Below are 27,422 nucleotides of genomic sequence, written 5' to 3' on the forward strand. Positions count from 1 at the left end.
TGTCCATTGAGTCAGTGATGCCATCCAACCATCTCATCCTCTGTTGTCCCCTTCTCCTCCCACCTTCAATCGTTCCCAGCATCAGGGTCTTTTCAAACAAGTCAGTTCTTCGCATCAGGTGGCCAAAGTATTGGAGTTTGAGCATCAGTCCTTCCAATGAATATTCAGGACTGATTTCCTTTAGGATGGACTGGTTGATCTCCTTGCAGTCCAGGGGACTCTTGGGAGTCTTCTCTAACACCACAGTTCAAATGCATCAATTCTTTGGCACTTTTACATTACATGCTGAATATAGCTAGAACTAAATAAATGTTATCTAAAACAAAGTTGCATGTCAGAGGAAAGTCAGGTTTCTATATTGTTAAAAATGCAATAGGAAATAAAAATTTTTTGATCAAATCTGAAAAGCCACAGATGTGGCTTTTCACACAGATTTCAATGTGTAAGAAAACCATGCTATAAGAAAAAATAAAAAAATTTTTAACAACTGTCATTACATTTGGAAAACATTAAGCTGATGAGGAAGTGCTACTTTTAGCAATTAAGATAGCCAATAAACTCAGACTTGTTAACAGTATGACATACTTCTTACGCTCGAACATCTGTCCAGAGTATAGTTTAAACTGAAGATGCTAAATCAGCATTTTTTTTAAAGTATGGAGTATGAGAATCAAATGGGGGAACTGTTAAAAATAGATTAAGAGTCAGACCTACTGAATCAGAATTTCCAAACAGTCTGGGGAACCTGCATTTTTACAATCCAGGTCATCTTTAATCTCACTGAAGATTATAAACCAACGTTCTGGTTTTCTCATTCTTCAAATTAATTTTTTTTAAAATATATACTTCTCTTAAATGGAAGTATCTAATAGTTAAATGAATTATCATAAAGCTAACCCATCTGTGTTAACCACGATACAGATAAAAGAGTAAATGTCAGAACTGCTTCCAACCATCCTTCCCAATAGAACCATCATCATGATGTCTAACACCATAGTTTTGCATGTTTTAGAATTTTAATAAATGGAATCATGTATATGCTCTTTGTATCCAACTACTTTTGTACATAAGTGCAATTCATTCATGTTGTTTAATGTAGCAGTAATCCATTCAGCTTTTGTTTTGAAATATTCCATAATATGCTGGGTAGTAGGGGTGTCAATAGGATTCTGAAAGAGATTCTCCCAGGCTAGGACACAGTCACATCAAAGTAAACCTTTGTGATGCAGTTTACTTTCCCAGGCTACTCTCTGTTCCTCTGTGCTATGGAGGGGACCCACAAGTTCCAATATTCTCCCAAGAGGAGACTCATAAGGTAGCTGAATGGGAAGCAAATAGGTGAATGTGAAGAAAGTAGGCTTATCTGGAGCCTGCAGTGGGGTGCCATGTACTAAACCTGCAACCAAACAGGACTGTTTGAGGCATTTATGCAGAAGTCTCAGGACTCTCTTTTTTTAATATCCAAGAGAACTAAAGTGAAGCCAGGTCAGCCAAGAAGTACTGGGCTCTGAGCAGGCTAGGAAAAAACCTGATCACATATTTTATAAGCTGCTGCCTACTGCATCAGAGGCCAGCAGGATGTCCAGAAAATGGAAAAGAAAGAACAGTGTTTTCCCTCATGCCCCTTGGTTATATAAGCCTCTTGTCCTCCACATAGGTGGACACCATTTTAGAGAGAAGACAAAGGGTAGAGATAAGACAAGTTTTAAAATGTTTAAGCACTCCCTTAAGATATAAATTGTCTTTACATCAGACTAGGTTTTTAATTTTTTTCCAGACTTCCCACTGGGTGGGAGCTCAAGGGGATGAACATGTTAAATTCTGTAGGAAAGCTCTACTTCTTCTGCACATCTGAATTGTAATGAGTAGATTTGCAACTACTTCTTCCATTTCCTTCTTAGCAGTCATCCTTTACGATCCAATGCAAATCCAGACTTCTGTTACAGTGCTGCAGACTCTATTATGCTCATCACTTATCAATGTTTCAAGTTTGGAAGCAATAAAGTGGTTTATACTTTTCAGATATTTGATAAAATGATTGTTTGCTGTACTCTGCTTTTCAAACTAAGTAGTCTGAAAAATCCTTACATCTACTCAAACTGTATCCACCTGGCTTCTACCCACGATTATTACTGCAGCTGCCTTTCTCAAAGGATCATCATGCTCCAGTTACCCAACCCAATTTTGTCTTTGACTGGAATCCGATTTCTCTGTACTATGTGCTCAGTACAAAGCCACTTTTGTCTTCATGAAATCTGCACCACCCTCGTTTTCTTCCTGTTATCAATTTCCATCTCCTGTTCTGTCTTTTGCTCATTCTTAAGAATGTATTTTCCCCTATGATTCTGTCCTCATCTTTTGTTCTTCTATACCATCTCCCAGGGTTGCCTAAATCATTTCTGTCACAATAATTATTAGCCTTATGCTGCAAGATCTGTATCTCTAGCTTTAACCTCAACTGGGTTTCAGTCACCATTTCCAACCACCGCTAGACATTTTCACATAGGTGTTTCACCCCCAATCAAATTCAGCAGATAAAAATTCTTCTCTTCCATAAACCTCCATCTTATCTCCCTATCATAATTAACAGCATCACCATCTACTCAATCACTAAGGATCAAAACTTAGGTTACTAAGTTGGGGATACAGGAAGAGAAACTGGCTCAAGCCTGCTTAAGAAAAGGGGGATTTAGGGAATTTGCAGGTTCAATCCGTGGCTGGGGAACTAAGATCCCACAAGGTGAGCAGCAAAGCCAAAAAAAGAAAAGGGGGATTTACTGTAAGGATTTAATAGGCAAAAATCATGGGCATTCAGGCACAAGGAAACAAGCATAGCTATGCCACCTCGAGTGGGACTGGGGACTGCAAAGCCCCAGGCCACTCTGGTTTCTCACAGGGTCGTGGTCACTTGGTTCTGCAAACCTACTTCATCCCCTTGCTTTGTTCTCTAGATCAGCTTTCTCTGCTTCTTCACTATTTCCTTTAGATTTTTCGCTTGCTTCACTAACTATGGACCAGATCTAAATGATCTCTTTTATGTACACATAAACCAAGTGTCTGAAGTAGCTCGTTTGGGTTAAGAACTGTTTTCTTCCTCGTAAGGTGTTCTATGAGCGGTGATCACAAGCATGTTACAAACGTGGCCCTTTAGCATTCAACTGTAGTTGAGGGTGTGAGATCCTGGAGTGTAAACCTGGCTAACTAATCCCATTCTTCCAGCACAAGTGAAAGGCAGAGGACTCTTTCAAGATGGTAGGGGTATAGTCCTAGATGTGTCTTTGATGATTCCGATCTCTGCCAACACCTTTCAGATTTTCTCTCCATTCCCCTACCTCAGTCAGCTGTGAACAAATCCCTCCCAATAGCTATCTCCTCTTGCCTGCCTATCCAGGAGAGCAACAGCTCTTTCTCTGTCTGTTCAATTTCTACTGACTGCTTGACATTTCCTTTCCTGCCTTCCTCTGTTGTAACACTTGGCATTCAGGCCTGTCTTTCCCATTTGACTGTAAACTTAAAAGAGGAAATCATCTTGTTCATCTTTATGTATTCTGATTTCAATAATTTTCTAGCATTTGAAGTAATAGCCAGATATTTTAATTCAAATACTTGATTCATATCCATGGTGTTTGTTTCAGTATATACTTCTTGAAAATAAACACCCTATTTCTGAATGACTACTATGTTTACATGATAATTATCCAAATCCCTTAAGCAAATACATCACATCTCTGCTGAATGAAGTGGGGTGGGGGTTGCAGAGGACAGGTAAGTAAATCATGTCACTGTCTCAAGAAATGCTCTGATAACTATCAATAATGTTCATAAATAATGAGTAAAAACATAGAATTTACAGAAATGGCATTAAAATACAATTTATTTGGTGGTATTTCTAGCCAAATTCCAAAGACTCAAAATCTGAATAAAAAGTGGAAAGCCATATTAAGAGCTTCATTTATCAAGAGACAATATAGGAACTTCCCTAGCAGTCCAGTAGTTAGGACTCCACACTTTCACTGCCGAAGGCCCAGGTTCAATCCTTAGTCACAGAACTAAGATCCACAGGTTGCAGGGTGCAGCCAAAAAAAAAAAGATAGTGCCCACAAACCACATATCAAGAGCCGAAAGGAAGAACACCAGGAAGTGTTTAGGATAATCGTTTTCTATGTTTGGTATGCATTAAGACCACCTATGGAGCTTTTCTAGCATGTTTTGGAGACTGATTCAGAGGGCCCCAGGTGTGGTGGGACTTGGACACAACTATTTTAAAAATGTTTTTGATGTGTATCAAATGTTAGAGCTATCGTACTAGGATATGAGTACATGTAGATTAACTGTCTTTATATAAGCACATTTCAACTATCATTTGTATAATTTCTGTAGACATGAAACATACAGAAAAGTGACAAACTACTGTTGCAACAGGACAGGACCTTTTCTTGTGGAAAAAAATAAAACACTTTTCTAAAATCTGTTTATCAAAATCAGTCTATGAAATGAAACATAAAACATACGAGCAAAAAATCCTTTATATATAATCTATGGTTTCTTTTTAAAAAGCCTAAAATCTAACAATACAGAAGGAATTATCTAATACAAATACAAAACAAAATTAATTTAGAAAATAATTTCTTAGTAAGATCTTCAGCATTCTAAAAACTTTCAAAAAACGTAGTAATACTTACATAATTTAGAATAGACCTTTCCCAAAACACTGCACTGTAACAAATATATTTAAAGATGAACTTAACTGATAATTGTGAGTGTTACAATGATAGCAGATACAACTAAAATACACGCATATGATAGTAATACAGCATTAGAAGATGACAGGAGAAAAACTCAGTCTTCACACTGTCTTTACAAGTCATTCTGGAAGAGCGTCATGCCATGGCAATTTAAAATAAAATTATTTTAGCTAAGAAGCAGATAATGTGATGAAGAAAAACACAATAAATCAACCTTAGCCACTCCAATCCTTTAATCTGATAAATCTAATAAATGTAAAGGCTAATTTATGTAAAGACAAAATACTAATTACCATCATGTTAGAGGAAATCTGGTAACTACTACCCTTACACAATTATGACATCACTGTAGCAGTTTTTAAAAAGAAATTTTGTTCATTAGATGCTTGGATTAATGAAGATGTGAATTAAATATAGCCTCTCCATTTCAGCAGACTTCTTAAAAAGGCTGTCTTAATTTTCTTTAATTTCTTCACATTCCAATAAATTCCTATTGAATTTAAGCCAGAACAGATTAGTTGAACATTTTTATAACTTTATAAATTGTATTTAAATCCTGTATATTATATTAATACATATGAATAATTAGATTTCTTAGATAAATTAAATACTAAGTTTGATGTACATTGTACAAAGGCAGTATTTCAAACTCTAAGTCAATTCCACTGGTGGCAGTTTATTGTGAAAATGCTGAGTGTGCTGTGAAATGGTGATGATCTGCACAGTTTACAAGAGTTTAGTTTCCAGTTGGTTCCTATGACTAGGACCCCAGAGAAAACACAATTAAAGAAATCAATACCAACAGAAAATATATTAATTTTATTATAGGTGTAGTTTAAAAGCAGAAAACAAATGAGCCATAACTAATGCATGGCAGAAATAGGAAATAATGTCACCATGGTGTTTAATCAGTAGTATAGGAACAGACTTTGTGGAACTAAAAATTTAATGTCCAAAGACTAGGCAGTGAGACTAAATCAATATGTGGGGAAAATGGAAGGGGCAAGTGGTAGTAAGTACCAGAATAAATTTGAATTTTCTAAGTTCATTAAGAAGGAAAAGGACTAATGTGAAACTACAGCCACCACCAACTGTTATGGTTTAATCTATAAAAATTTCAAACTTGAAACTTATAAAAAAACTCAAATATAAAATGTTTAATAAACTGGCTTTCTGATAACTCAAATGTCTACTTATAATTGAAGTTAATTTTTTAACAATTTATGAATATAATGTACCAAATTCAGAAGTTAAGTGTTTTATACTATGCACTAAGTTTCTATTTAGAAAATTCTTTAGGGTTTTATTTTTTAAAAAGTGCATACGAGGTATAAGAGAAGCTTATCAAAAATTTTCACAACTCAGTATATTTCCCTCATCTCCAATAATCTAGAAACTTATTAAAACAATCTGCATCAAATTTGAAACTGCTTTTAATAAGATAAAAACACCAAATATCTATCTAAAATTCATTTTGAAAATGTAGTCTCAGATAACTTAAATCAAAAAAGTATTGACCACTGATTTTCTCCAGAATTCTGAGTTCTACACAACAAAATTTATATCTAGTTTTCTAGTTTTTAAGAGAAGCACTTTTTTGTTTCATTAGAAAAGTTACCTTCAGTGGACTATATTAATAGAGAAATAGCACAATTCTTATTCAGTACCTCAATTTTTATAGTAGAAATATGAATTTCCCCCCTCACAGTTTATATGTGAAAGTCTTCCCTTGTGGCTCAGCTGGTAAAGAATCCGCCTGCAATGTGGGAGACCTGGGTTCAATCCCTGGGTTGGGAAAACCCCCTGGAGAAGGGAAAGGCTACCCATCCCAGTATTCTGGCCTGGAGAATTCGCCAAAGAGTCAGACACGACTGAGCAACTTTCATAGTTTACATACTGGTCTATGGAGCTTGCTAACAGCACTGTCATGGGCTGATACTATTATGGATTTTGTTTAAATTTTGAGAAGAAAATAAACATATTCTACAGGTCAAAACTCAATCATAAACTGATAGATTTCACTTCAGTAAATGAAAGGCAATCTGAAATGAAAAACAGAAATGGAATTAAGGCAGCTCTAAAACAACGTTATCCTTATTCACCCCAAATAGTGCTACTGCAGTATAATTCATTGCTTTAGAAGTTGTGTGTATAACCTAGACATAAAAGCCAAACATCAAAACAAGCATTGCAGCTATGATGCAGCATCAGGTGCTTTTACTTTGGTGAATGAAAATAATGGTCACAACTCAAATGAATGGTCAATTTAATATGAATATATGCACCTTACCAGCAATGTTTATGTTTACTACCAGAGACGTCTTAGCAATTCCATATTCCTCAAAGTCAATATAGCTGTTGTAAAAAAATCAACTGTGGCTCTGAATACCCATTTGCGGCTGGCCTCAGCAACGCGTCTGGCGCAGGAGGCTGGCTGTCTGCGACAGGCAGCAGCAGGTGGTGGTCCTCAGCCCCCAGTGGGAGAGTCAGTGGCAAAGTCACATCAGAAGGTTTCACATCCAGAGTTTCTGACAGAGGACTTTTTTGTATGGAGTCTTGTTCATTCAAGGGATGATCCTCTATACTGGAATCTAGAATTTTATCTGCACCTGAAGAAGGGGAAAAACTCACTATCTTTTAAAAACAAAACAAAAACCCCGAGGAAGACTCATCTACTTACCATTCCCATTCTAACCCCACCTTTAGTCACACCATTTCTCTTTTGCTGATCTACCCTTCTCATTACCTGCACAAACCCATTCTGGGCCTCAAGACTAGGCTCACGCATCAACTCCACTACAAAAATGGACTTAATTGCTCTAGACCAGAGTAAGCTGTTTCTTAATCACTCATTTGTAAATATTTCATATACCACCTTGGGACACCTAGCTATCTATCTTACTGCTATGTAGCATCCTACTTAGGTATGCCTTGAATGCTCAACAGACTATATATTCCTTAGAGCAAATGTCTAATTACACTTCTCTACTTCCAAGTACCTCACGGTGCTACATAAATAAGTACTCTTTTTAATTCACTGAATGTATTAGTGAATAATTCATATCATTCTGTGAGTTCAAGTTCAGAAGTATGGCACTTTCATTTATTTTCAGAAGAAATTCTGCATTACTCAAGGGATTAATTATCCAGCTGACTAAAGACACACTTTTCTCTTCAAATTTTCTACTAGCTTTCCCATGTTCTTGTCACTCCAAAAGTACTAACATGATTTCAATCTCACTACCCTCATTAGACAAACTTGCATACTTTTGTAAAGTTATAACTCTTATTTTTGCCAAACTATTCTTCAGTTCAACCAGTTAAGAATACAACCTGCAGTCTCTTGTTGCAGTGACTCTCTTCACAATGTTCTCTCTGCCTGGATGAACATTTCCTTTCCCATTTCCATCCTCCATGTTTCAGATTCTCTAGAATTAAGCTTTCCCAATACTCATGTCAGGACTTAATCTCTTCTTCAGTACTCTTATGTCTTTACCATATCCTACATTTTGTCTTGTAATCATAGTTATTTATTTAGATTTCTGGATTCCCACACTAGACTGTAAGCTCTTTGAGGACTAGGACTACACTTTCCTAGTACCTGCATGGTTATGTGTACTTTAGAGGTACTTAATAAATGCTCATCGAATTTATGACTCACTGACGTTTTCAGATGTTACTACCTTAATCTTTATGATGTTTATGTTTACTACCAAAAACTTACTATCATCTCTACACAGTGAGGAAGATTAATTTTGTTTCTAGGCATAAAAGAATGGTAAGCACGGTGAAACTTTTTCAAGGATTCATTTCTAAGCAACAGACTAAAAATTCTGTATTATGGTTTTCCACTCCACATATGACAATTTGGGGATATCTGTTTCCCTATTTCCTCTCATACAATTTTTGGACTAGCGTTCATGATGCTCCTTTCTCTGCATAACTACAATAAACCCCAGGTAACCCAGACTCTAGTATGGGAAAGAGTGATATACAGTTGTTTATGAATTCTTTCATTCTTGAAATTGTTCATACATCAGGTTTTTAAAGGAGAAAATATTTTAAAGCAATGTTTATTACAAGATCAATATGGAAAGAGTGAACTCACCTGCACACTACAAAGCTACCTTCCTCATATGGGTACACCTTGTTTTAAAAAATATATATCTAATTTAAACTGTTACAATGTGTATCTCAACATTTTAAGAAATAGCACAAATATGAGAGCTCCAAATTTTTAAAAAACACAAGCATTTACCAGAATGTACTTTTGTTTTGTGCTTCTTTAAATTTTTAATATCTGTGTAAGAATTTCCACATAATTCGCAGATAAATGGTCTTTCTCCTGAAAAATAAGTTAAAAAATCAAAGCCTCAGTATTTCAGAAACTGCGAAGGCAAAAATATCAACGTTCATGAACACAGTGCTAACATTATTACATTACTTTAATTTCTTTCAAATTACCATTTTAATCTCTTGGCTCTAACATAGCAAAATAAAACTTCCACACATAGGCACTCCTTTCCTTTATGCAAAGCTTCCCTATTTCAAGGAAAAATGAAGCATTTTCACTAACAGAAACCTCAAACTAAAAAATTAACTCTATCAGACATTTAGTGAGTGCCAATCATATGCCAGACTCTGGCTAAGAGATGTAGCTGAGGGGGAAAAATGCATAATTATGGTTTCTACTCTCAGGTAGCTTATAAATTAAAAAATCCTTTCTATTATGAGGAATAACTTTTAGAAAGATAAAGAACAGTACATTTTCAAAGTGGTCTTTTCCTTTGTTTTAAAAAACCTTGAACATTTAATATGTTCTTATACTATCTATATACTGCCTTTTAGAATAACCATGTCATTGTTAGAAAATATCCCTAAAATTTGCATACTGAATATTGTTTCATAAGGAAATCTGATATTATCTTAGTATTACCTATCCCTTTGCATTTTTTGGCATATCTGTGCAATTTTACCCAAATCATTTAAAAACTACTAATTACCTGGAACACATCTTAGAAAATCTACATAATTCTTGACCCAATTTAATCCATACTCCAAACAACAACAACAAAAAACAAATAAAAACTGATACTCATACATTAAAATATAGCTATAGCTAGAGTATGACTAGATACCATATAGTCCATAATGGTTTAAAGTCAATGTTTACATAAAAAGAAATTAGAGAGAACAAAAAATAATACGTTCTCCCTAAACACAGACCTGTATGGGATCGAAAGTGTTTGTTGAGCTCTCCTGAGGAAATAAAACTTTTCCCACAAATACCACATATGTATGGTTTTTCACCTAGATGGAAAATAAAAGATAGCGAAGTGGTGTACTATACCAATATAATATTTATCAGTTACAATAATCTATAGTAAGCTGTTCTAAAATATAATTTAAATTAAGACCTCTTTATATTGTATTTTAGAGGTATTTTCAGTGTGATCCAACTTAAATGAACATTAGTAATTATTTTACACTGTTCATATGACCTGATACTTTTTCATATAATAAAACTTTCTCCAAATACCCTTCCAGTAGACTAAAAATGGGCAAGAAGTCTGATTTTTATAAAATTAAAAACATGAGAATTCATCAATCCATTTTTCAATTCTTGTTATCTACAAGATTATTAAAGGGGAATTAAAATCACTTAGGAAGATCTATTAAAAATTACCCTACAAAAAAATGAAAATCTTTGAACAACAGATTTTGCTTCAAAATTGATACTTTGGGTTTTAAGTATCTAATTTACAAATCTTAGAATGTTTTGTAGAAAAAGTCCTAAAAACAATTTAGTAACTACTAAATTGATGTTCTATCCAAACTCATCCCAACCCCTTAACTTTACAGCTTTATTCCAGGGAAATGAAGCTTCAAGAGGCTAAGGCGTTTTTCTAACGCCATAAAAAATGTCTTAACTCAAACTTACATACTGTCAAAATTACCTGATTTTCATGTACGTAAGTTACATGAAAAAAAAAATTTCACCCACTGTGTATTATTCTAGAAAATAAGTCTGTTTTTACATCTAATATTTATGTGAAAATCAGAAACATAAAAAGTTTCAAGAAGCACAATTTCAAAGGCTCGATTTCCCTTTTTCTTTTATTTACAACTGTCCTTATTTTAGGCAATCCCTATGTCACATTCTTACCTGTATGTTTCCGAGAATGAGTGATAAGAGAACTAGAGACAGCAAATGCCTTCCCACAGGTATCACACACATAAGGCTTTTCTCCTGTATGCCTTCGAACATGGTAGGTCAATGTGCTGGCTTGGGCAAATCGCTGTCCACACCTATCACAGACATATGGCTTCTCTCCACTATGCTTCCTATTAGTAAATAATTATAGAGATATATGATGGCAAGTAAAACAATCTGAGGATCATATAGCAAACTTTTCTGTACAATTTTTCATGCAGCATTTTCATTTCATCTGAACAGATCCAGAATATGTATTTTAAATCAACAGTTTTCCCCAGAAATAAAGCCATGCACCTATGATCAATTAATCTGTGACAAAGGAGGCAAGACTACACAATATTGGAAAAACAGTCTCTTCAACAAATGGTGCTGGAAAACTGAACAGCTACATTAAAAAAATGAAATGGATTAAAGACCTAAATGTGAGACCAGACACTATAAAATTCCTAGAGGAAAACACAGGCAGAACATTCTGACATAAATCTCAGCAATATCTTTTTTGATCTGCATCCCAGAATAATGGAAATAAGTACAAAAATAAACAAATGGGACCTACTTAAATGTAAAACCTTTGGCATAGCAGAGGAAACAATAAATGGAACAAAAAAGACAACCCACAGATTGGGAGAAAATGTTTGCAAATGATGTGACCAACAAGGGATTAGTCTCCAAAATTTACCAACAGCTCATATGATGCTTAACAGCATCAAAACAACCCAATCAACAAATGGGCAGAAAACCTAAATAGACATTTCTCCAAAGAAGACATAAAGATGGCCAAGAAGTACGTGAAAAGATGTTCAATATCACTTAGAGAAATGGAATTCAAAACTACGACATAAAAAGAAAAGAACTACAACATATCACATCACACCAGCCAGAATGTCTTATTATCAAAAAATCCATGAACAAACGCTGAAGAGGGGGTGTGGAGAGAAGGGAACCCTCCTGCACTGTTGGTGGCAATGTAAACTGGTACAGCCACTATGAAGAACAGTACGGAGGTTCCTTAAAAACTAAAAAGAGAGCCACCATAACCCTGCAAGCCACTCCTGGTCATACATCTAGAGAAAAACAAGATCCAAAAGGATACATGCACCCCAATGTTCACTGCAGCACTGTTTACAATAGCCAAGACATGAAAGCAATCTAAATGTCCATCTACAGAAAAATGGATACATGTGATACTTTTATACAACAGAATATTACTCAGCCATCAAACAGAATGAAATGCCTTTGCAGCAACAAGATTGGACCCAGAGACTGTCACACAGACTGAAGTCAGTCAGACAGAGAAGGAGAAATATATGAAATCCCTTATATGTGGGATCTAAAAAGAAATGATACATATGAATTTACATACAAAACAGAAAGAGGCTCAACACACTTAGAGAAAGAACTTATGGTCATGCGGGAGGGGGGTGGGGGGGAAGGATGGGAAGAAATAGTTAAGGAGTTTGAGATGGGCACGTACACACTGCTATACACACTGCTATACTGAAAATGGATAAACAAAAAGGACCTACTGTAGAGAGCATGGAACTCTGCTCAATGTTTTGTGGTAGCCTGGATGGGAGGGGAGTTTAGGGGAGAATAGATATATGTATACGTATGGCTGGGTCCCTTCCCTGTTCACCTCAAACTATCACAACATTGTTTATTGGCTATATTCCAATACAAAATAAAAAGTTTAAAAAATTTTTTAAATAAAATCAACAGTTTCAATGTATAATGTCAAGAATAAATGTTTCAGTTGTTATGAAAACATTAGTTCTGAGATTAGTTCAAAGTTTTCCCATCAGGTATATGTGGTAGTCAAGTATGCCCACAATACTACAGGCAATGATTTTTGCTTGTCCATTCACTTTCCTTAAACCTTCAGCACCCACCCTCGCTCTCAGCTGATGTCCTTGCTTCCTGTTTTGCTAAGAAAAATTTTAGCAATCAGAAGAAAATTTCTACATCACAAACCTCCACCTACAGGCATCTGTATCTACAGAGTTTGCTTTTCTTTAATACAAGAATGGTAGTTCTTCCTATTTGTATACTTAGGACACTATCCCCCCTTGCCTACTCCAGGTTCACTCCTGAAATTTCTTCCATCCTGTATCATCAATTTCCTCCCCCCCTTTGGATTATAGAATACAAATATACTGATATATCTCCCATCTTAAAAAAAAAAAAGACCCCGACCCTACTTGTTCCTCTATTTTTCTGCTTTCCTTTTAGTAAGATCCTGAGTCTCCAACAGTTCTACTTCACTTCTTCCCCACTGGTCTCTGCTAACCAGAGAAGGCAATGGCACCCCACTCCAGTACTCTTGCCTGGAAAATCCCATGGATGGAGGAGCCTGGTAGGCTGCAGTCCATGGGGTCGCGAACAGTTGGACACGACTGAGCGACTTCACTTTCACTTTTCACTTTCATGCATTGGAGAAGGAAATGGCAACCCACTCCAGTGTTCTTGCCTGGAGAATCCCAGGGACGGGGGAGCCTGGTGGGCTGCCATCTATGGGGTCACACAGAGTCAGACACGACTGAAGTGACTTAGCAGCAGTAGCAGTCTTTGCTAACACTGCTTTCGTCAAAACCACTGCTAACCTTTTACTTTGCCAAATCCAATAGTCAATTCTCGGTCCTAATCGCCCTATCATCAGAATTTGACACAATGACAGCTCTCTTCTGAAATCATTTCCTCCACCTGGAATCCAAGACTGCCCAACATTCTGGTTTGCCCCTATTTTTGCTGTTTCTTCCTAGTCACTTCAGCTGGTTCTTGCCTATCTCTCAGAACTCAAAGTTAGTGTGCCTCATGACTCCATCCTTTGATGTCTTTTCTGTCCATCTTCATTCTCCTGGTGACCTCATCTCCAACATTATGACTTTAAATACTACCTACATGCCAATGACTCCGAATTTATGCTGCTGCTAAGTCGCTTCAGTCGTGTCCGACTCTGGGACCCCATATACGGCAGCCCACCAGGCTCCCCTGTCCCTAGGATTCTCCAGGCAAGAATACTGGAGTGGGTTGCCATTTCCTTCTCCACTGAATTTATGTCTTCAGCTCAAACCAGTCCCCTGACTTCCAGACTGAACCATCTCTTACACATTTCTATTCAGGTATCTAATAGTCACCTCAAATTTAAAATGATCAGAACTCTACTCCTAAACTCCCACACTCCTACTTAAACTGCTCTATCCACAAATTCCCATTTCAGTTAATGGTAATTCCATCTTTTCATATGATCAAGCTCAAAACCTGCGTATTGTTTTTAATTCTACTCTTTTTTATACCCCACATCCAAATGTGCTGAGAATTCTGTTTGCTATACCTTTAAAGTACATGCAGAATCTGACTACCACTTATCTCTCCCACTATTACCTTTCTGACCTGAACCATCACCCCTCTCACTCGGGTTTTATCTATAGCTTCCTAACTGGTAACTTTGCTTCCACTCTTGCAATCTTACAATCTTTTGCTAATAAAGCATCCAGAGTGATCTTATAATGCAAGTAAGTTCACATCACTTATTTCTTTCTCAAACTTAAAAGCATCATTATGGCCTACAAAACCTTCACCTTCTGAACACCGTAACACCATTCAGACCTTATTTCCCTCCCTTACTTATTCCCCTCCAGGCATTATGGCTTCCTTCTGGTTCTTTCACTGTGCTAATAATATTGTGTGACGGTACCACAATTAGAACTCTATGTCCTGAATTCTCATATAATAGTCTATTTAAGGCTACTTTGAATGACAGACTTAAAGATCAAATATCCTTTTTTGCTTTTATTTTTACCTTGCATGAATCTTGAGATTGCTAGAAGTTGCAAACTGTAAATTGCATACATCACATTTATAGGGTTTTTCCTCACCATGATGCATGCGACTATGGAAGACTAGCTGGCATTTCTGAGCAAATCCTTTATCACACAATTCACATTTGTATGGCTTCTCACCTAAAAGAAAAGTAAGTAAAATTTGTATTTAGAAGGAAATATTGTTTTAGTTGCTTAATTCATACAAGCTTTCAAAAGAGTTCAACAGTATTAGTAGTTTCAGTATTCAGAAAATATTAACTGCTAGGAGAAGGCGATGGCACCCCACTCCAGTACTCTTGCCTGGAAAATCCCATGGACAGAGGAGCCTGCTAGGCTATAGTCCATAGGGCCGCTAAGAGTCGGACATGACTGAGCGACTTCACTTTCACTTTTCACTTTGATGCATTGGAGAAGGAAATGGCAACCCACTCCAGTGTTCTTGCCTGGAGAATCGCAGGGACAGAGAAGCCTGGTGGGCTTCCATCTATGGGGTTGCACAGAGTCGGACACGACTGACGCAACTTAGCAGCAGCAGCAGAAGTAAAAAAGCATATAGGATCTTTTTCCAGACTGATTATTGAAAACACCAATAGAGTTAAAAGAAATTAGTGTTTCTTATTTCATAACAGTGAAAGGTGATGAGAGAAATATATAATGCTTCTAAAAAGTACAAATCTAGCATACCAATAAAGGTTGAGGAAGGACTGTACATATAATTTACGTTCAGAAGTTGAAAAAGTCTAAGGAAGCAGGTAGTGAGATATATTGGCAAAATCTGATAATCAGCCTGAGTTGTAAGTACTTTTTCTCTTTATAAGTTTTAATATATTGTCTGTTAAACAGTTAGCAAGCTAGAACTAAGTTTATGCTTATTTTAACTGTGAGGAAAAATGGTTTAGCGTTCACGCACTGGGACTTCAGAGTACCAATTACAACAAAACAAAGAGCCATTAAATATTTGGTCACAATTACAAGGTATTTTCAAGTCTAACATGCTCAATATTTTTATGAATATAAGTATATACTAAATTTTAGATATAGTCAACACTATATATTAATGGTTAAAAAACATTTCAGTCACAATATAAAAACTATACTTCCCAGAAACAGTCTTACCTGTATGAGTCCTTACATGAGTTTTCAGCTGGTTACACTGGGTAAATGCCTTTCCACATAAGTGGCAGACATAAGGTTTGACTCCTTTATGTATTCTCATGTGCCTTCTCAAGCTGCTGGCTTCCGAAAACACTTTCCCACATGTGTTACACATTGGTTTGGCCTTGGAATACCTCTGATCCAGCTCTTCCCCAGAGCTTTCCAGTTCATAAGAGTTCTTGACACTGGCTATATTAGACATAGAGTGTTCTTTCAGAGCACAGTTTGGCTGTGATTTTCCACGTTTCCGTTTCACTGTAACAGTCTGCACAATATCTTGTGCTGGGAAAGTATTTTCCACAACTGATGTCAACTCAAGTTCTGAATTACTTCTTTGTGCAACTTGTTCTATTATAGGTGTGGACAACTTATTTGCATCGAGAAATAATTCAACAGATGCATTCTCTAAAATGTCACTGGGATATTGCACTGTTTTATTCTGCCCTGTTTTCTGGGAATTGAAGGCCTTCTTCTTCTTTTTAGTTTGAGATGACTTCTTTGCTAAAGCTCCTTGTTTAGGATTTGCCTGAACTAAATCTGTAGACACTTCTGATTTCTCCCGACTGTTATAATCTCGCAGAGTCAGGAGACAAGTCTGTTGATTCAATTCAATGTTTCCAGTAATACTAGATATCTCTGTAGAAGAGGGATTAGCAATAAAAGCAAAATCTTCCATCTTTATTTTACATTTAGTGACCACCTCTTCCACTTTGAGATAGTCAGCAGCCTGATGGATTTCTTTAACATTCCAACTGTAAGGAAACAAGGCTAAATGACAGTATTCTGATCAAAGAAAAAATGTTTCTGAAACACAACTATGCAGATATTTCTGTCTTTTAAAGACCTAATGAAGTAGAATGATGAAAAATGATTAACAGAACAAATTTTTAAAATTTATTCACTCAGAATGTTTAGGAAAAAATCTTCAGTTTTACAGAAGTTGAAAAGATAAAAAGTAATGGATCATTCATATGTACAACCATGGAAAAACAAAAATGTTAATATCTCTACTTGTTAAAAAAATACCTGACACACAAAAAGAGTTGCTGGCAACCTACTGCCTCTTCCCATTTATCCTGGGGCCTCTTCAGATAGCAACCAACTTTTCTTTATTTGTAATTAGAAGAGTCTTAAAAAACTATTATCTTCCTCTGCTCCTCTATGAGGAACCTGAACAGTATTTCTTGAAACTTCCTGTGCACTTGAATTACCCAGGAATTTGTTAAATGTAGATTCAGATTCAGTAGGTCTGTTTTGGGGCCCAAGCATCTGCATTTCTAACACACTCCCTGGTGATGCCAATGCTGCTGGTCCATGGATCACAGCTGAAGGAACAAGGTTTTAGAATGCACTAAGCTCTCTCTAGAAACCTTCCCACCTTTTTTGTGTTTGAGATTCAACACAAATTAGCTGGAGAATTTGTCATATTAGAGTTATGTAGAAAAATTTAACGTTCAATTTGAATTTTCAACATTCAAATCAATATTTATTGAGCATGTACCATGTGTGGTACTCAGAGGGATATTAAGACATATCAAATAGTCTCTGCCCTCCAGAAGTTTACAATGCAGGGGAAGGCTGGTTGTTCACTTACGTTAGCAACGGCTCTGGACTACTAGGTGACTTAACTAGGGTAAGTCAGCATCTTTGGGGGCTTCAATTTTCTTGGTTGTAAAGTTAGAGAGCTGAGTTGGTATTAATACCAAAAACACACCCTTTTAATTATTTGAGAATGAATATATACTTACACACACACATATATATATATACCCTCAAGTAACCTTCCTATTTGTCATTTTTCCCCAGAAAGAAATTTGTTTCAGAAAACATTACGTAGATTTATAGACTAGTCTGGAAACCTAATCACCAGTTTTAGTGAACATTTTATTCTGGGAAAATCCATCCCAAATTCCTAACTATACTACCAACTTTTGGACAATCATCTGTTTGCAAACTGACTTCCTTAGCTAAGAATACATCACTTACTCTATTCTTATGGCCTTTGGCTATAATTTTGGGAACAAATAAGGAATGATCCTTGTAATCAAGTTAACTCTCTGTTTGCAAAGGTACAACATGAATGCCCCCAAAATAAGTAAAATCTTATTAGTCTTCCATATGAATTTCTGTGCATGTATATACCACTTAGTCTGTAAAAACAGTTTTTTAAGCATTTTAATTGATTTTTGTTACACAGTCTATTATTAAGTTATAAAAAGTGAGAGACAGTACTAGAATGAAACCCAAATTTATTCTATCACTTATTATACCACGGTCTCAAATTACAATTGTTCTTAGTAAATGAACCACAAACTAGATGAGATAACCTTTAAGACCACTACAAACTAGTACTGAATCACACATGAACTGTTCAGAACTGAAACGGTAATTCATACAAATTATTTACCTATTTCACTGACAGCCTATAAGCTCAGTTACAGCTAAGAAGGTCAGTCAGCATTTATGTCAATAACTGATTTGCTTTTGTTTATAAGCATGAAGTTAAAAGTGTTTGCAAACTTGCTTTCACTTTTTGAACAGTCACTAAAAATCATTTAATCACCTATGCCAGATTTATGGCTAACTGCTTTATATGGGTAATTGTAATCACCATTTTACATACAAAGGATCAGAGGTTTCAAAGAAGTAACTTGTCCAAGATCACAGAGCATTAGAACTAAGATTTGAGCAAGGAAACTAGCTCCTGAGTCCACTTAATTCTTTATTATTCTGTTTTCTTAATAAGTTGTACAGACTTTCCATTTTTGGTCTCTATCTTCTCTTACATTTGTGGCTGGGCTCAAACAATTAACTCCCCAGCTCTCCAGGAAAGATGTATAGCAAAAAAGATTGAACCAAACATCTGGCTCTTCTTCACACTGGTCCTCTGCATGAAGGCTCAAAGTAAGGTGCCCTTCAGTGTGTTCAAATCAATTCAACATTTTTCTGGCAAAGTTAACTGAGAAAGGGAAATCACTAAATTAAAGATCAACCAAAATTCACTGGTTTTGTGATTGTTTACTTTATATTACACATTCTAAATTTTTAGATCAAAGGCACTTGTATAGCCAAATATTCAGTAAACTTAAATAATATCATGTGACATTTATCTGTGACACTGCTGTTCCTTTAAGCAACTTATACAGAACTGACACAAAAATGTCATTACATCAAAATTTAAAAGTAATCCCAAACAGCATGAATGCTTCCTTTTTAATAGGATTAAGGAAAATCCTGATTCCAGCTTTTTAGAGAAATATATTTTCATGATAAGCTGCAATGTAAAAAGAGGGAAGGATTTTGTTTAATGTGTACATGTATGTATCTATAGAGATCATCTGGAAAACAATGAAAGAATATTTATCAAAGTGTTAAGAGTAACTACATGTGTATGGCAGAATTTCAGATGTTTCCTTTTTTGTTTTTTTCCTTAAATTTTCCCCAATAAATGTAGATTCAAAGGATTTGGAGAGTGGGATAGAAAAGAAGAAATAAAGGAAGGAAACTAATGTTCACTGGGAGATAATAAATCCTAAATTTTCACAGTAACAACCCATGTAGTATCATCTTGTTTTTTCAGATGGAGAAACTGAGGCCTAAAGAAAATGTATATTGATCCAAGAGACATAGTGACTGACAGGCAAGACCTAAAGTTCATAACTGTGCTATGTCAGATGGTGACCTATTCATGTTTACACTTTTAAGAAAGCTGGAGAAGAGAAGGCAGGAGTAATTTTATGGGTTTCTCTTTCCTTTTATCCCCATCACCTTTCTCTACAACAACCAGTAAACATATCAGTATTAATCTAACTACACAGTTCATCGAAAATGAAAGATAAAATGCCTGAGTTATCAGGTTCTTCAGAACCTACTTCTTGTCAGTGCAGTGACAGCATTCAACATCTCAGAGAAGCATTCTAGCCGACTTAAGCATTGTATTTTTCTGAATCAAGATCAGGAAGAGGTCCTGAAAAGGGGGCACTAATAAAGAACAGATTCTTTCTTCTTTCTCCACCTATACCTCCCACCCAAACACCTTATAAGGTAGGGGATGAAGAGTGAGAGAGAAGACCAGAGGGAACCTAAAGACCAAAAAGCAAGGGCAAATTGGAATTCAATGATCTTTAAGTTTCCATTCCTCAAAATACACCCTTTGTTTCAGTAGATAAGTCAAATATGTCAAAAACCATGCTGTAATCCTATGAACATCTGTACTTTTTGTACTTATGAAATGTAGTCTGTTTACTGCAAACCAGTGATATTCATCTCTTTATTAACAACAACACTGGGCACACCAGTGTTTGAAGACTGAGAGTTCAGGGATTGAATGGAAAAAATACTAATCTGCTTTAGCTCAAGACTACTGACCAGCTTTTGTAAGTGGAAATAACATAGGTACCTTACCTGTCAAGATTTAAAGTTCCTGTGTATATAAACTCCAACAGTTTCTGAAATCCATCAGCCTTAACCTGACTCTGATCAAGAAAGACATTGTTCTCAGAAGTGCTCCTGTAGATTGCACCAAAATATTCACTAAACGAGGCAAGCACATTCCTGTGAGCTTTAAACTGGAATTCCCCAATCACTATGGTGCAGTCACAAAGAAAACCTGCTTCCCGTTGTTTGTTCAGTCTCTCTAAAAGGTGCTCACAGTGGTGCGAATACTGCATTTTGATATCGGAATCGAATTCTATCCTTGTTCTAAAAAAACAAGAGAGAGAGTAAATCAGTACCACTAAGTTTTCATCAAACTTTTCTCCCAAGCCATTGGTGAATAAAGAGACATAGAATCCAAACAAGAACAAAGTCTGTTCTCATTTTACACCCCCAGAAAATTCTTACCAAGCAAATACGGATAAAAATGCTGAAGGGATAAAAATCCTTCCTAGTTTTTATTTCATCTTGGTCAACTAACACAATCCTTTGGACACGTCAACAAATGACGATGTGTGAAAACATTTCCACAAAGTGAAAAAATAAAGCACCGCAAAATTTCACACTTCTCCATCGCAAAGAGTCGGACACGACTGAGTGACTGAAGTGAACTGAACTGAAGATCAGTTGAACCGTCACAGTTTCAAGTTCAGTAGGCACATGTAAATTACGAAAAAAAAAAAAAATAATAATAATAATAATAATAAGCCACTAAGAAATGATTCCTTGGGACAAATGATCAAAGGACATGGTACGAGTTCTTTAAAATTTTCTCAAATGCTTCTCTGCCTTTCGACCAAGATTAAGTGTAAAATTGCTCTCAAATCGCCGAAACCCGTTACCTTCCGCAGAGCATACAGTGGCTTAAAAGCAAGGCGGGTGCCGAAGGGGGCGGAGAACTAGCACCTGGGCCAAGAGTTGTCAAAGATCTGGTCAACCGCCCCGAGGACCTCCCTACCACCACCCCAGTCTATTCGAGGCCGCAAGGGAGTGACAGTAAAAGCCGGTCTCTCCCGACTTCCGCCTTCCTGCCCTTCGCCCAGCTCCCACTCCCCCAATTCCCACGGCAGAGGCTGTGGCCAAGGCCAACATCGGGGCTGCCTCGCCCTAGTTTTCCACCCTAACACCTTCACTCCGGCCTAAATGCGAACTCCACGGAGCCTGCCCTACGATGCCCCAAGGTTTGGAGAGAGCGGGAATAGAGGCCTGGGGGCAAAGACAGAACTCACCTTATAGAAACCTGAGGGGGAAAACAATTTCTTCACTCTCTCTCCGCCATTTTGGAAGGACGTCACCACGCCACGCTCCGCCTTTCCCTGCTTCCTCCATGATGACGTCATATCCGGTTCCGGGCGTTCGGCGGCTACGCGGTAGGCTCTAGGACCCTGGAGGTCCAACAGCCGCCTGAGGGTAGCAGGCTGGTGCCTAGAGACCCCGCTACTTAGCATGCCGGGAACACCCGGAAACAGGGAGAGTCTTGTCTAGGAGACTAAGGGCTCGCTTACGGAGCAACGCCTGTCGTCCTCACCGTGAGCATTCTAGATAGTCAGCATCTCGCGCTCGGCCTGCGTTTTGCGCGGAGGCTGAGCGGCGCTGCCCTGCGGGCCTCTTTCCAGGAGCCAAATTGTGCATTGTATACTGGGGCTTGTAGTTAGTTGCTCGTCTTCTCCCATTATCCTCCACTTCCTTGAGGCCCCACGAGTGGGAACAGCTACTTTCTGTACTTTGGCTCTCGGCCATGGGAATTTTGGAGCTGAGACTGATCACCCTTTTTTATTTTAGGTACTACCCGAAAGCTCTTAGGAAACTATGAGTCTTGTTTGCATCAGCCAACTGGAGCCCAGTATCCAGGATACCCTTACCTGGTGTCTGAGATGCAAGAAAGCGGCGCAAAGTAGTAGGGCACACTGGGCATGCGGTTGGGGAAAGGTGGGCTTTATACCGGAAAAGTTTCTGCTTGTGGACTGCTGCTGCTGTTGCTGCTAAGTTGCTTCAGTCGTGTCCGACTCTGCGCGACCCCATAGACAGCAGCCCACCAGGCTCCCGCGTCCCTGGAATTCTTCAGGCAAGAACACTGGAGTGGATTGCCATTTCCTTCTCCAATGCATAAAAGTGAAAGTGAAGTCGCTCAGTGGTGTCCGACTCTTCGCGACCCCATGGACTGCAGCCTACTAGGCTCCTCCGCCCATGGGATTTTCCAGGCAAGAGTACTGGAGTCGGCCTGTGGACTAGAAAATATTTAATACAATTATTTGCGTTCTATTCAGACTTTGTACAGTGAGGGAACCTTGGCAGGCTACATACAGTCCATGGGGTCGGAAAGAGTCAGACAGGACTGAGCACGCAGTCAGCCACAGTGAGGGAAAGGTGTGCTAGTTATCTCCGTGATTTAAAAAGACGTACAAACGGTACGTGCTGATATGTTAGGGTGAGTTCTTTCGTGCTCGCGGACATCAAAAATCTAAGAAAACCAAAACTTCACCATTTTTTTCTTGTTAAAATTTGTGTCAGGACCATGGAAAATTTACTCACGACTTTATTTTAAAAAACATTGTAAACTTGTTTTTTTTTTTCTCGAGATTTTTTTTTACAACCAGATTTTGTTTGCTCTCCTTGTAAATTCTTTCTTCTCGGTAAGAACCATGTTTATGGGGGGAGGGGGGGAAAGCCCCACAACCGTTAGGTTTATAAGGGAAAAAAATGAGGCTGATTCTTTCTTGATTTCGTCTTGTCTCTGAGTATAATTTTCTGATTATTTTTGTCGGAATCCTTTTCGGCAATTTATTAATTTAGGCATAGCTGTGAGTCTCTACTAGGTTTCAAACAGATACAAAGTATATGGAAGAGCGCAAAACATGGTCCCTGGCGTTTAGAAAAATCAACAATCTCAATGAGAAAAGTAATGGAAAACCGAATGACTTGTAATACAGAGTGGTGAGATGACAGGGTTTACCAGTTTTTACCCGGCGTTTACTTACTCTTACTAGGCTGTACATTATTTTTTCAGTATCAGGTTGTGAGTTGAATTTAAAAACAATTGTTTAAAGTCTGGAACCCTTCTTCCACGTGCAAGCCATTAATAAGAATATTTGTTAAACAACATCCACGTTGAAAGTTCAAATTCCCAAGGTACTGCAAATTATCAGAATTTTGCTTTTTAAAAGGGTAAGAAAAGGAGGATCACAGGCTTGTGTTAAAAGAGAAAAGAAACAAGAGCTGTTTCCGCCCGGTTTCGAACCGGGGACCTTTCGCGTGTTAGGCGAACGTGATAACCACTACACTACGGAAACCTGCCTGGGAAGGGCAGTTGAGAAACTCCCTCATAGTTCTTCGTAGCTCTGTTGTACCATGCGGATCACAGAACTAGCCGTAACTTTTAAAAGAACAAAGAAACCCCAACGGGAAATACCCATATATCCAGTTCAACAGTGCTACCATTTCTGGAATTTACGTACATTGTGTTCAAAGCCCCTAGTTAGAAACTGGGCACCCGTTAGTTGGCCCTTCTTTGAGGTTTACTTTCTTCTATGGAAAAGAAGTGTATTAGCTTCTTTGTTGCTGAGTGTCTCGGGTGTGTTCCGGGGCTTTGGCTGGCTAGGAAGAGGCTACTGCGCTTGGATCCTGGAGTCCTCGCTCACGCAGGGGCGGTGTGGGGTGGGGTGGGGGTGGGGCACCAAACTCCCTAGCCGTGAACTTCGTTTCTAGAGAGAAAGCGACGCTTTCAGCCTCTGGTGGAAGGACCTGTCGTTTGGTTTTGAATTTCCTTCCTTGCTTCTGTACTAGTTTTAGAGAGTACTTAGTTTTAAAGTCTTCTATAGGGTGTGCAAAATTCAGGTGTGGTTTTTTTTTTTTTAATCAGACATCAAGATGCACTTTTTGCCGCACAGCGTGCATACATTTTCTAAGCCTGAAGTTCTTATGACCTAAGTAATATCGTTTACCCTGAAAAGAAGCAGATACACCCTGATACCTTAAAAATCAGTAATTTTTTAGGGAATGAAAGTGAGCTTCCATATTACACCAGGGGCGGGGACTGGAGGAGTAATCTGATGGGATTACTAAAAAAAATTTAAAAGTGAGATGGTACTATTTCGGTTTTGAGTACACTTTGTTTAGAAACCACGGGGAAAGAAAGTATTGCCGATTATGTATAGATATAATTTATGTTAAACCCACTTTAAATCCTGGCACTTTTCCCCTTTCTCCTTTTAGAAATTGACAAAGTTCTCTTTCAAGAATTTGAAAAGCGTGAACCGTGCCCCGCCTTATACGACACTTTCCTGGTTCAAATCTCTGCACCTTTTCTCGATTTCAAGGGCGCATCTGATAACTTCCCGCAGGACCCTGGACAGGCGTGTATGTATTAACTAGAATGTAGATGGTAGCGTCTGCCTGCAGTACAGGAGACCCGGGTTCGATCCCTGGGTCGGGAAGATCCCCTGGAGAAGGAAATAGCAACCCATTTCAGTATTCTTGCCTGGAAAATTCCATGAAGGCGTCTGTACAGTCCATGGGGTCGCAAAGAGACGGACACGACTGAGTGACTTCATTTTAATGACGTTGAGAAATAAAAGGTTTTACAGCTCATGGAGGTATTAGCGATAGCCTTTTGTGAAGCCTTTTTTTAATTAAGCTTTTGGGCAAGAAAATCAGGTTTTCCTGATATTGGTATTCCTGGATTCCAAGGGGGTGAGGAGTGGTCCAGGCCGAGTGAGACGCAATTGTAGGTGGCACTTTAGAGCGCACCTTGCATCCATTGAGTCCTCTGCCTGGGACTCTCTCGCCCCCAACCCCTCCCCCGCTCCCCTCTACCCCTTCCCTATTCCGCCCGGCTCAGTCCCGGTGGGGCGGTGCCAGGGCCTCTATGACGCGGGGTTCCAGGAGCTGAGACCCCGCACATCACTTTCCGCGCTCTCCGCGCAGCCCGCAGCCAGGGCAGTCCGAGCAGCCGGGAGACAGGAGGCGGCGGCGGCATGAGCTACTACCAGCTACCAGTGGTGATCGACAACGGCTCAGGAGTGATCAAGGCGGGCCTGGCCGGGTCCCGGGAGCCTCAGTTTGTCTACTCGAACATTGTGGGCCGCACCAAAGGCCTGACGTGCGGCGTCGAAGTGTGCGTGGGAGACCAAGCGGAGCAGCGGAGAAGCTCGCTTTCCATCAGGTACCGCCTTCTCCCGGCGGGCGGGACCAGGTGGAGGGGAAGGCAGGAGAACGCAGGGGAGGGACCGAGGCTAGAGAAGGATAAGAAGCGAGTAACGAGAGTCTGCCAGGCAGCGTTATTGCAAATGCTTGAGCACAAATCTCTGAGGGTACCACATACCTAAAGAGTGAACATTACTTGCTCTTTGTATCTATTCGAATATATTCAAATGTATAAACATTATCGTTCATAAAATACCAGTTCATTTAGAAATGTTAATTCCTGGTACCTTTGTCATTTGGGCTATTTGTTTTCAGCTAACTGATATGAAAACTACTATTATGTGAAGATTTCCCTATTTTCTTTGTAATTAAAAAGGGTATTCCAAAGGGGCAGGGAAGATGGAAATCAACAAAAGAATTTCAGAGGAAGGTAGTTAGGCTATCTTTTGCTGGCAGTTACCATCTCTAGAGGCGCTGGCAGTCACCGCCCATAAAGGGATACTGTTAATAAATATGAGGATTAACCCAGGTTTGAAGAGAGTAAAAATTGGAAACATTTAAAGCTTCCATTTATCTTATTGCTCTTCTTACAGCTACCCAGTGGAACGTGGTCTCATTACTTCATGGGGGGACATGGAGATCATGTGGAAGCATATCTATGATGACAACCTCAGGCTAAAGCCCTGTGATGGCCCAGTTTTGATTACAGAGTCAGCACTGAACCCACTGGCCAATCGGCAACGGGTCACTGAGGTGTTTTTTGAGCATCTGGAGGTTCCTGCCTTCTTTATGTCCATCCAGGGGGTGCTAGCTCTGTTTGCTGCTGGCTTCACAACTGGCTTTGTGCTGAATTCAGGTGCTGGGGTTACCCAGTGTGTACCCATCTTTGAGGGTTACTGTCTGCCTCATGGTGTCCAGCAGCTAGATCTGGCAGGTCTTGACCTCACCAACTACCTTATGATGCTGCTGAAGGAGAATGGCATCATGCTGCTTCGTACTTCAGAAAGAAAGATCGTCACGGACATTAAGGAAACCTATTGCTATGTGGCAATGAACTTTGAAGAAGAAAAGGCCAAGAAAGCTGACTGTATACAGAAGATTTACCAACTACCTGACGGGAAGAGGTTCAAGCTCCATAACCAGCTCTTTTATTGTCCAGAGGCCCTCTTCTCTCCAAGTCTTATGCACCTTGAGACCCCTGGCATTGATAAGATGTGCTTCAGCAGCATAATGAAATGCGATGCAGATCTAAGGAATGCTTTTTTCTCCAATATTATCCTTGCTGGGGGATCAACCTCTTTCCCTGGTTTAGAGAAACGTTTAGTTAAGGACATAGCAAAGATGGTGCCTGCCAACACCCCTGTGCAAGTCATTGCTCCCCCAGAAAGGAAAATATCAGTGTGGATGGGAGGCTCTATTCTTGCATCCCTGTCTGCCTTCCAGGACATGTGGATCACTGCTGCAGAATATAAAGAAGTTGGACCCAATATAGTACACCAGAGATGCTTCTGACTACAGATAACATGGTTAGGAGAAAATGTTTTGAGTATATGTGATAGAAAACTTTGGATATTATATGTTTCTGGGAAAACAAAATATTTCAGTTATTTGAATGTCCAGGTCTCTCCTGTATTTCTATAATGGGGGGAAATAATGGAGAAGCAGTCAAATAACAGATACTTACTGAGTTGAACCAAATAAAATGCTCATGCTAAGTTGCTTCAGTTGTGTCTTCACTCTTCATGACCCCATAGATTGTAGCTCACCAGGCACCTCTGTCCATGGAATTCTCCAGGCCAGAATACTGGAGTGGGTTGTCATGCCCCACTCCAGGGTATCTTCCTGACCCAGGGATTGAACCCATGTCTCATATCGCTTGCATTGGCAGGCCAGTTCTTTATCACTAGC

General features: G+C 38.6%; 2 protein-coding genes and 1 non-coding gene across 11 annotated transcripts; 1 reads left to right on the forward strand and 2 right to left on the reverse strand.

The window, feature by feature from the left end:
* Positions 1-3,846: 3,846 nt before the first annotated feature.
* MYNN (myoneurin) lies at positions 3,847-21,737 on the reverse strand. 4 transcript variants are annotated; one of them, XR_327348.4, is made up of 9 exons: positions 21,602-21,737; positions 20,343-20,639; positions 15,900-16,690; positions 14,762-14,921; positions 10,912-11,090; positions 9,972-10,055; positions 9,004-9,090; positions 7,036-7,354; positions 3,847-5,235 (listed from the first exon to the last, which is right to left on the reverse strand). XR_327348.4 is itself a non-coding variant. In XM_044945051.2 (8 exons), the coding sequence occupies exons 2-8, from the start codon at positions 20,606-20,608 to the stop codon at positions 7,092-7,094; spliced, it is 1,827 nt and encodes a 608-aa protein (XP_044800986.2). In that variant the 5' UTR covers positions 20,609-20,639; positions 21,602-21,737; the 3' UTR covers positions 3,847-7,091. The 4 variants fall into 4 exon arrangements, 3 of the variants coding, with proteins under 3 accessions (XP_044800986.2, XP_006056024.3, XP_006056025.3); XM_044945051.2 differs by having other exon boundaries at positions 3,847-7,354; positions 15,900-16,687; XM_006055962.4 differs by having other exon boundaries at positions 3,847-7,354.
* On the forward strand, positions 21,636-27,229 carry ACTRT3 (actin related protein T3). 6 transcript variants are annotated; one of them, XM_044945061.2, is made up of 5 exons: positions 21,759-21,901; positions 22,155-22,301; positions 24,585-24,728; positions 25,296-25,533; positions 26,108-27,229. In XM_044945061.2, exons 2-5 carry the CDS (start codon positions 22,286-22,288, stop codon positions 27,024-27,026), a joined length of 1,317 nt encoding a protein of 438 aa, XP_044800996.2. In that variant the 5' UTR covers positions 21,759-21,901; positions 22,155-22,285; the 3' UTR covers positions 27,027-27,229. The 6 variants fall into 6 exon arrangements, with proteins under 6 accessions (XP_044800993.2, XP_044800996.2, XP_006056032.1 ...); XM_044945058.2 differs by lacking the exons at positions 21,759-21,901; positions 22,155-22,301 and adding an exon at positions 21,636-21,742; XM_006055970.4 differs by lacking the exon at positions 22,155-22,301 and having other exon boundaries at positions 21,810-22,154; positions 24,585-24,964.
* TRNAV-AAC lies at positions 23,590-23,662 on the reverse strand. Its single transcript has one exon. It is a non-coding gene; the product is annotated as a tRNA-Val (tRNA).
* Positions 27,230-27,422: the final 193 nt, after the last annotated feature.

Source organism: Bubalus bubalis, chromosome 1, assembly GCF_019923935.1.
Source record: "Bubalus bubalis isolate 160015118507 breed Murrah chromosome 1, NDDB_SH_1, whole genome shotgun sequence".
Lineage (NCBI taxonomy): Eukaryota > Metazoa > Chordata > Mammalia > Artiodactyla > Bovidae > Bubalus > Bubalus bubalis.

Bases quoted from the DNA above. Each gene is read 5' to 3' on its own strand.
- MYNN (XM_006055962.4), bottom strand. From the start codon at position 20,608: ATGCAGTATTCGCACCACTGTGAGCACCTTTTAGAGAGACTGAACAAA. The intron at 14,922-15,899 runs GTAAGACTGTTT...CTTTTCTTTTAG, and splicing joins TCATGTAAGGACTCATACAG to GTGAGAAGCCATACAAATGT. The intron at 7,355-9,003 runs GTAAATGCTTGT...CCCCTTCTTCAG, and splicing joins CAAAACAAAAGTACATTCTG to GTGCAGATAAAATTCTAGAT.
- ACTRT3 (XM_044945058.2), top strand. From the start codon at position 21,700: ATGATGACGTCATATCCGGTTCCGGGCGTTCGGCGGCTACGCG. The intron at 21,743-24,584 runs GTAGGCTCTAGG...TTCTCCTTTTAG, and splicing joins GGGCGTTCGGCGGCTACGCG to AAATTGACAAAGTTCTCTTT. The intron at 24,729-25,295 runs GTATGTATTAAC...CTCTCCGCGCAG, and splicing joins GCAGGACCCTGGACAGGCGT to CCCGCAGCCAGGGCAGTCCG.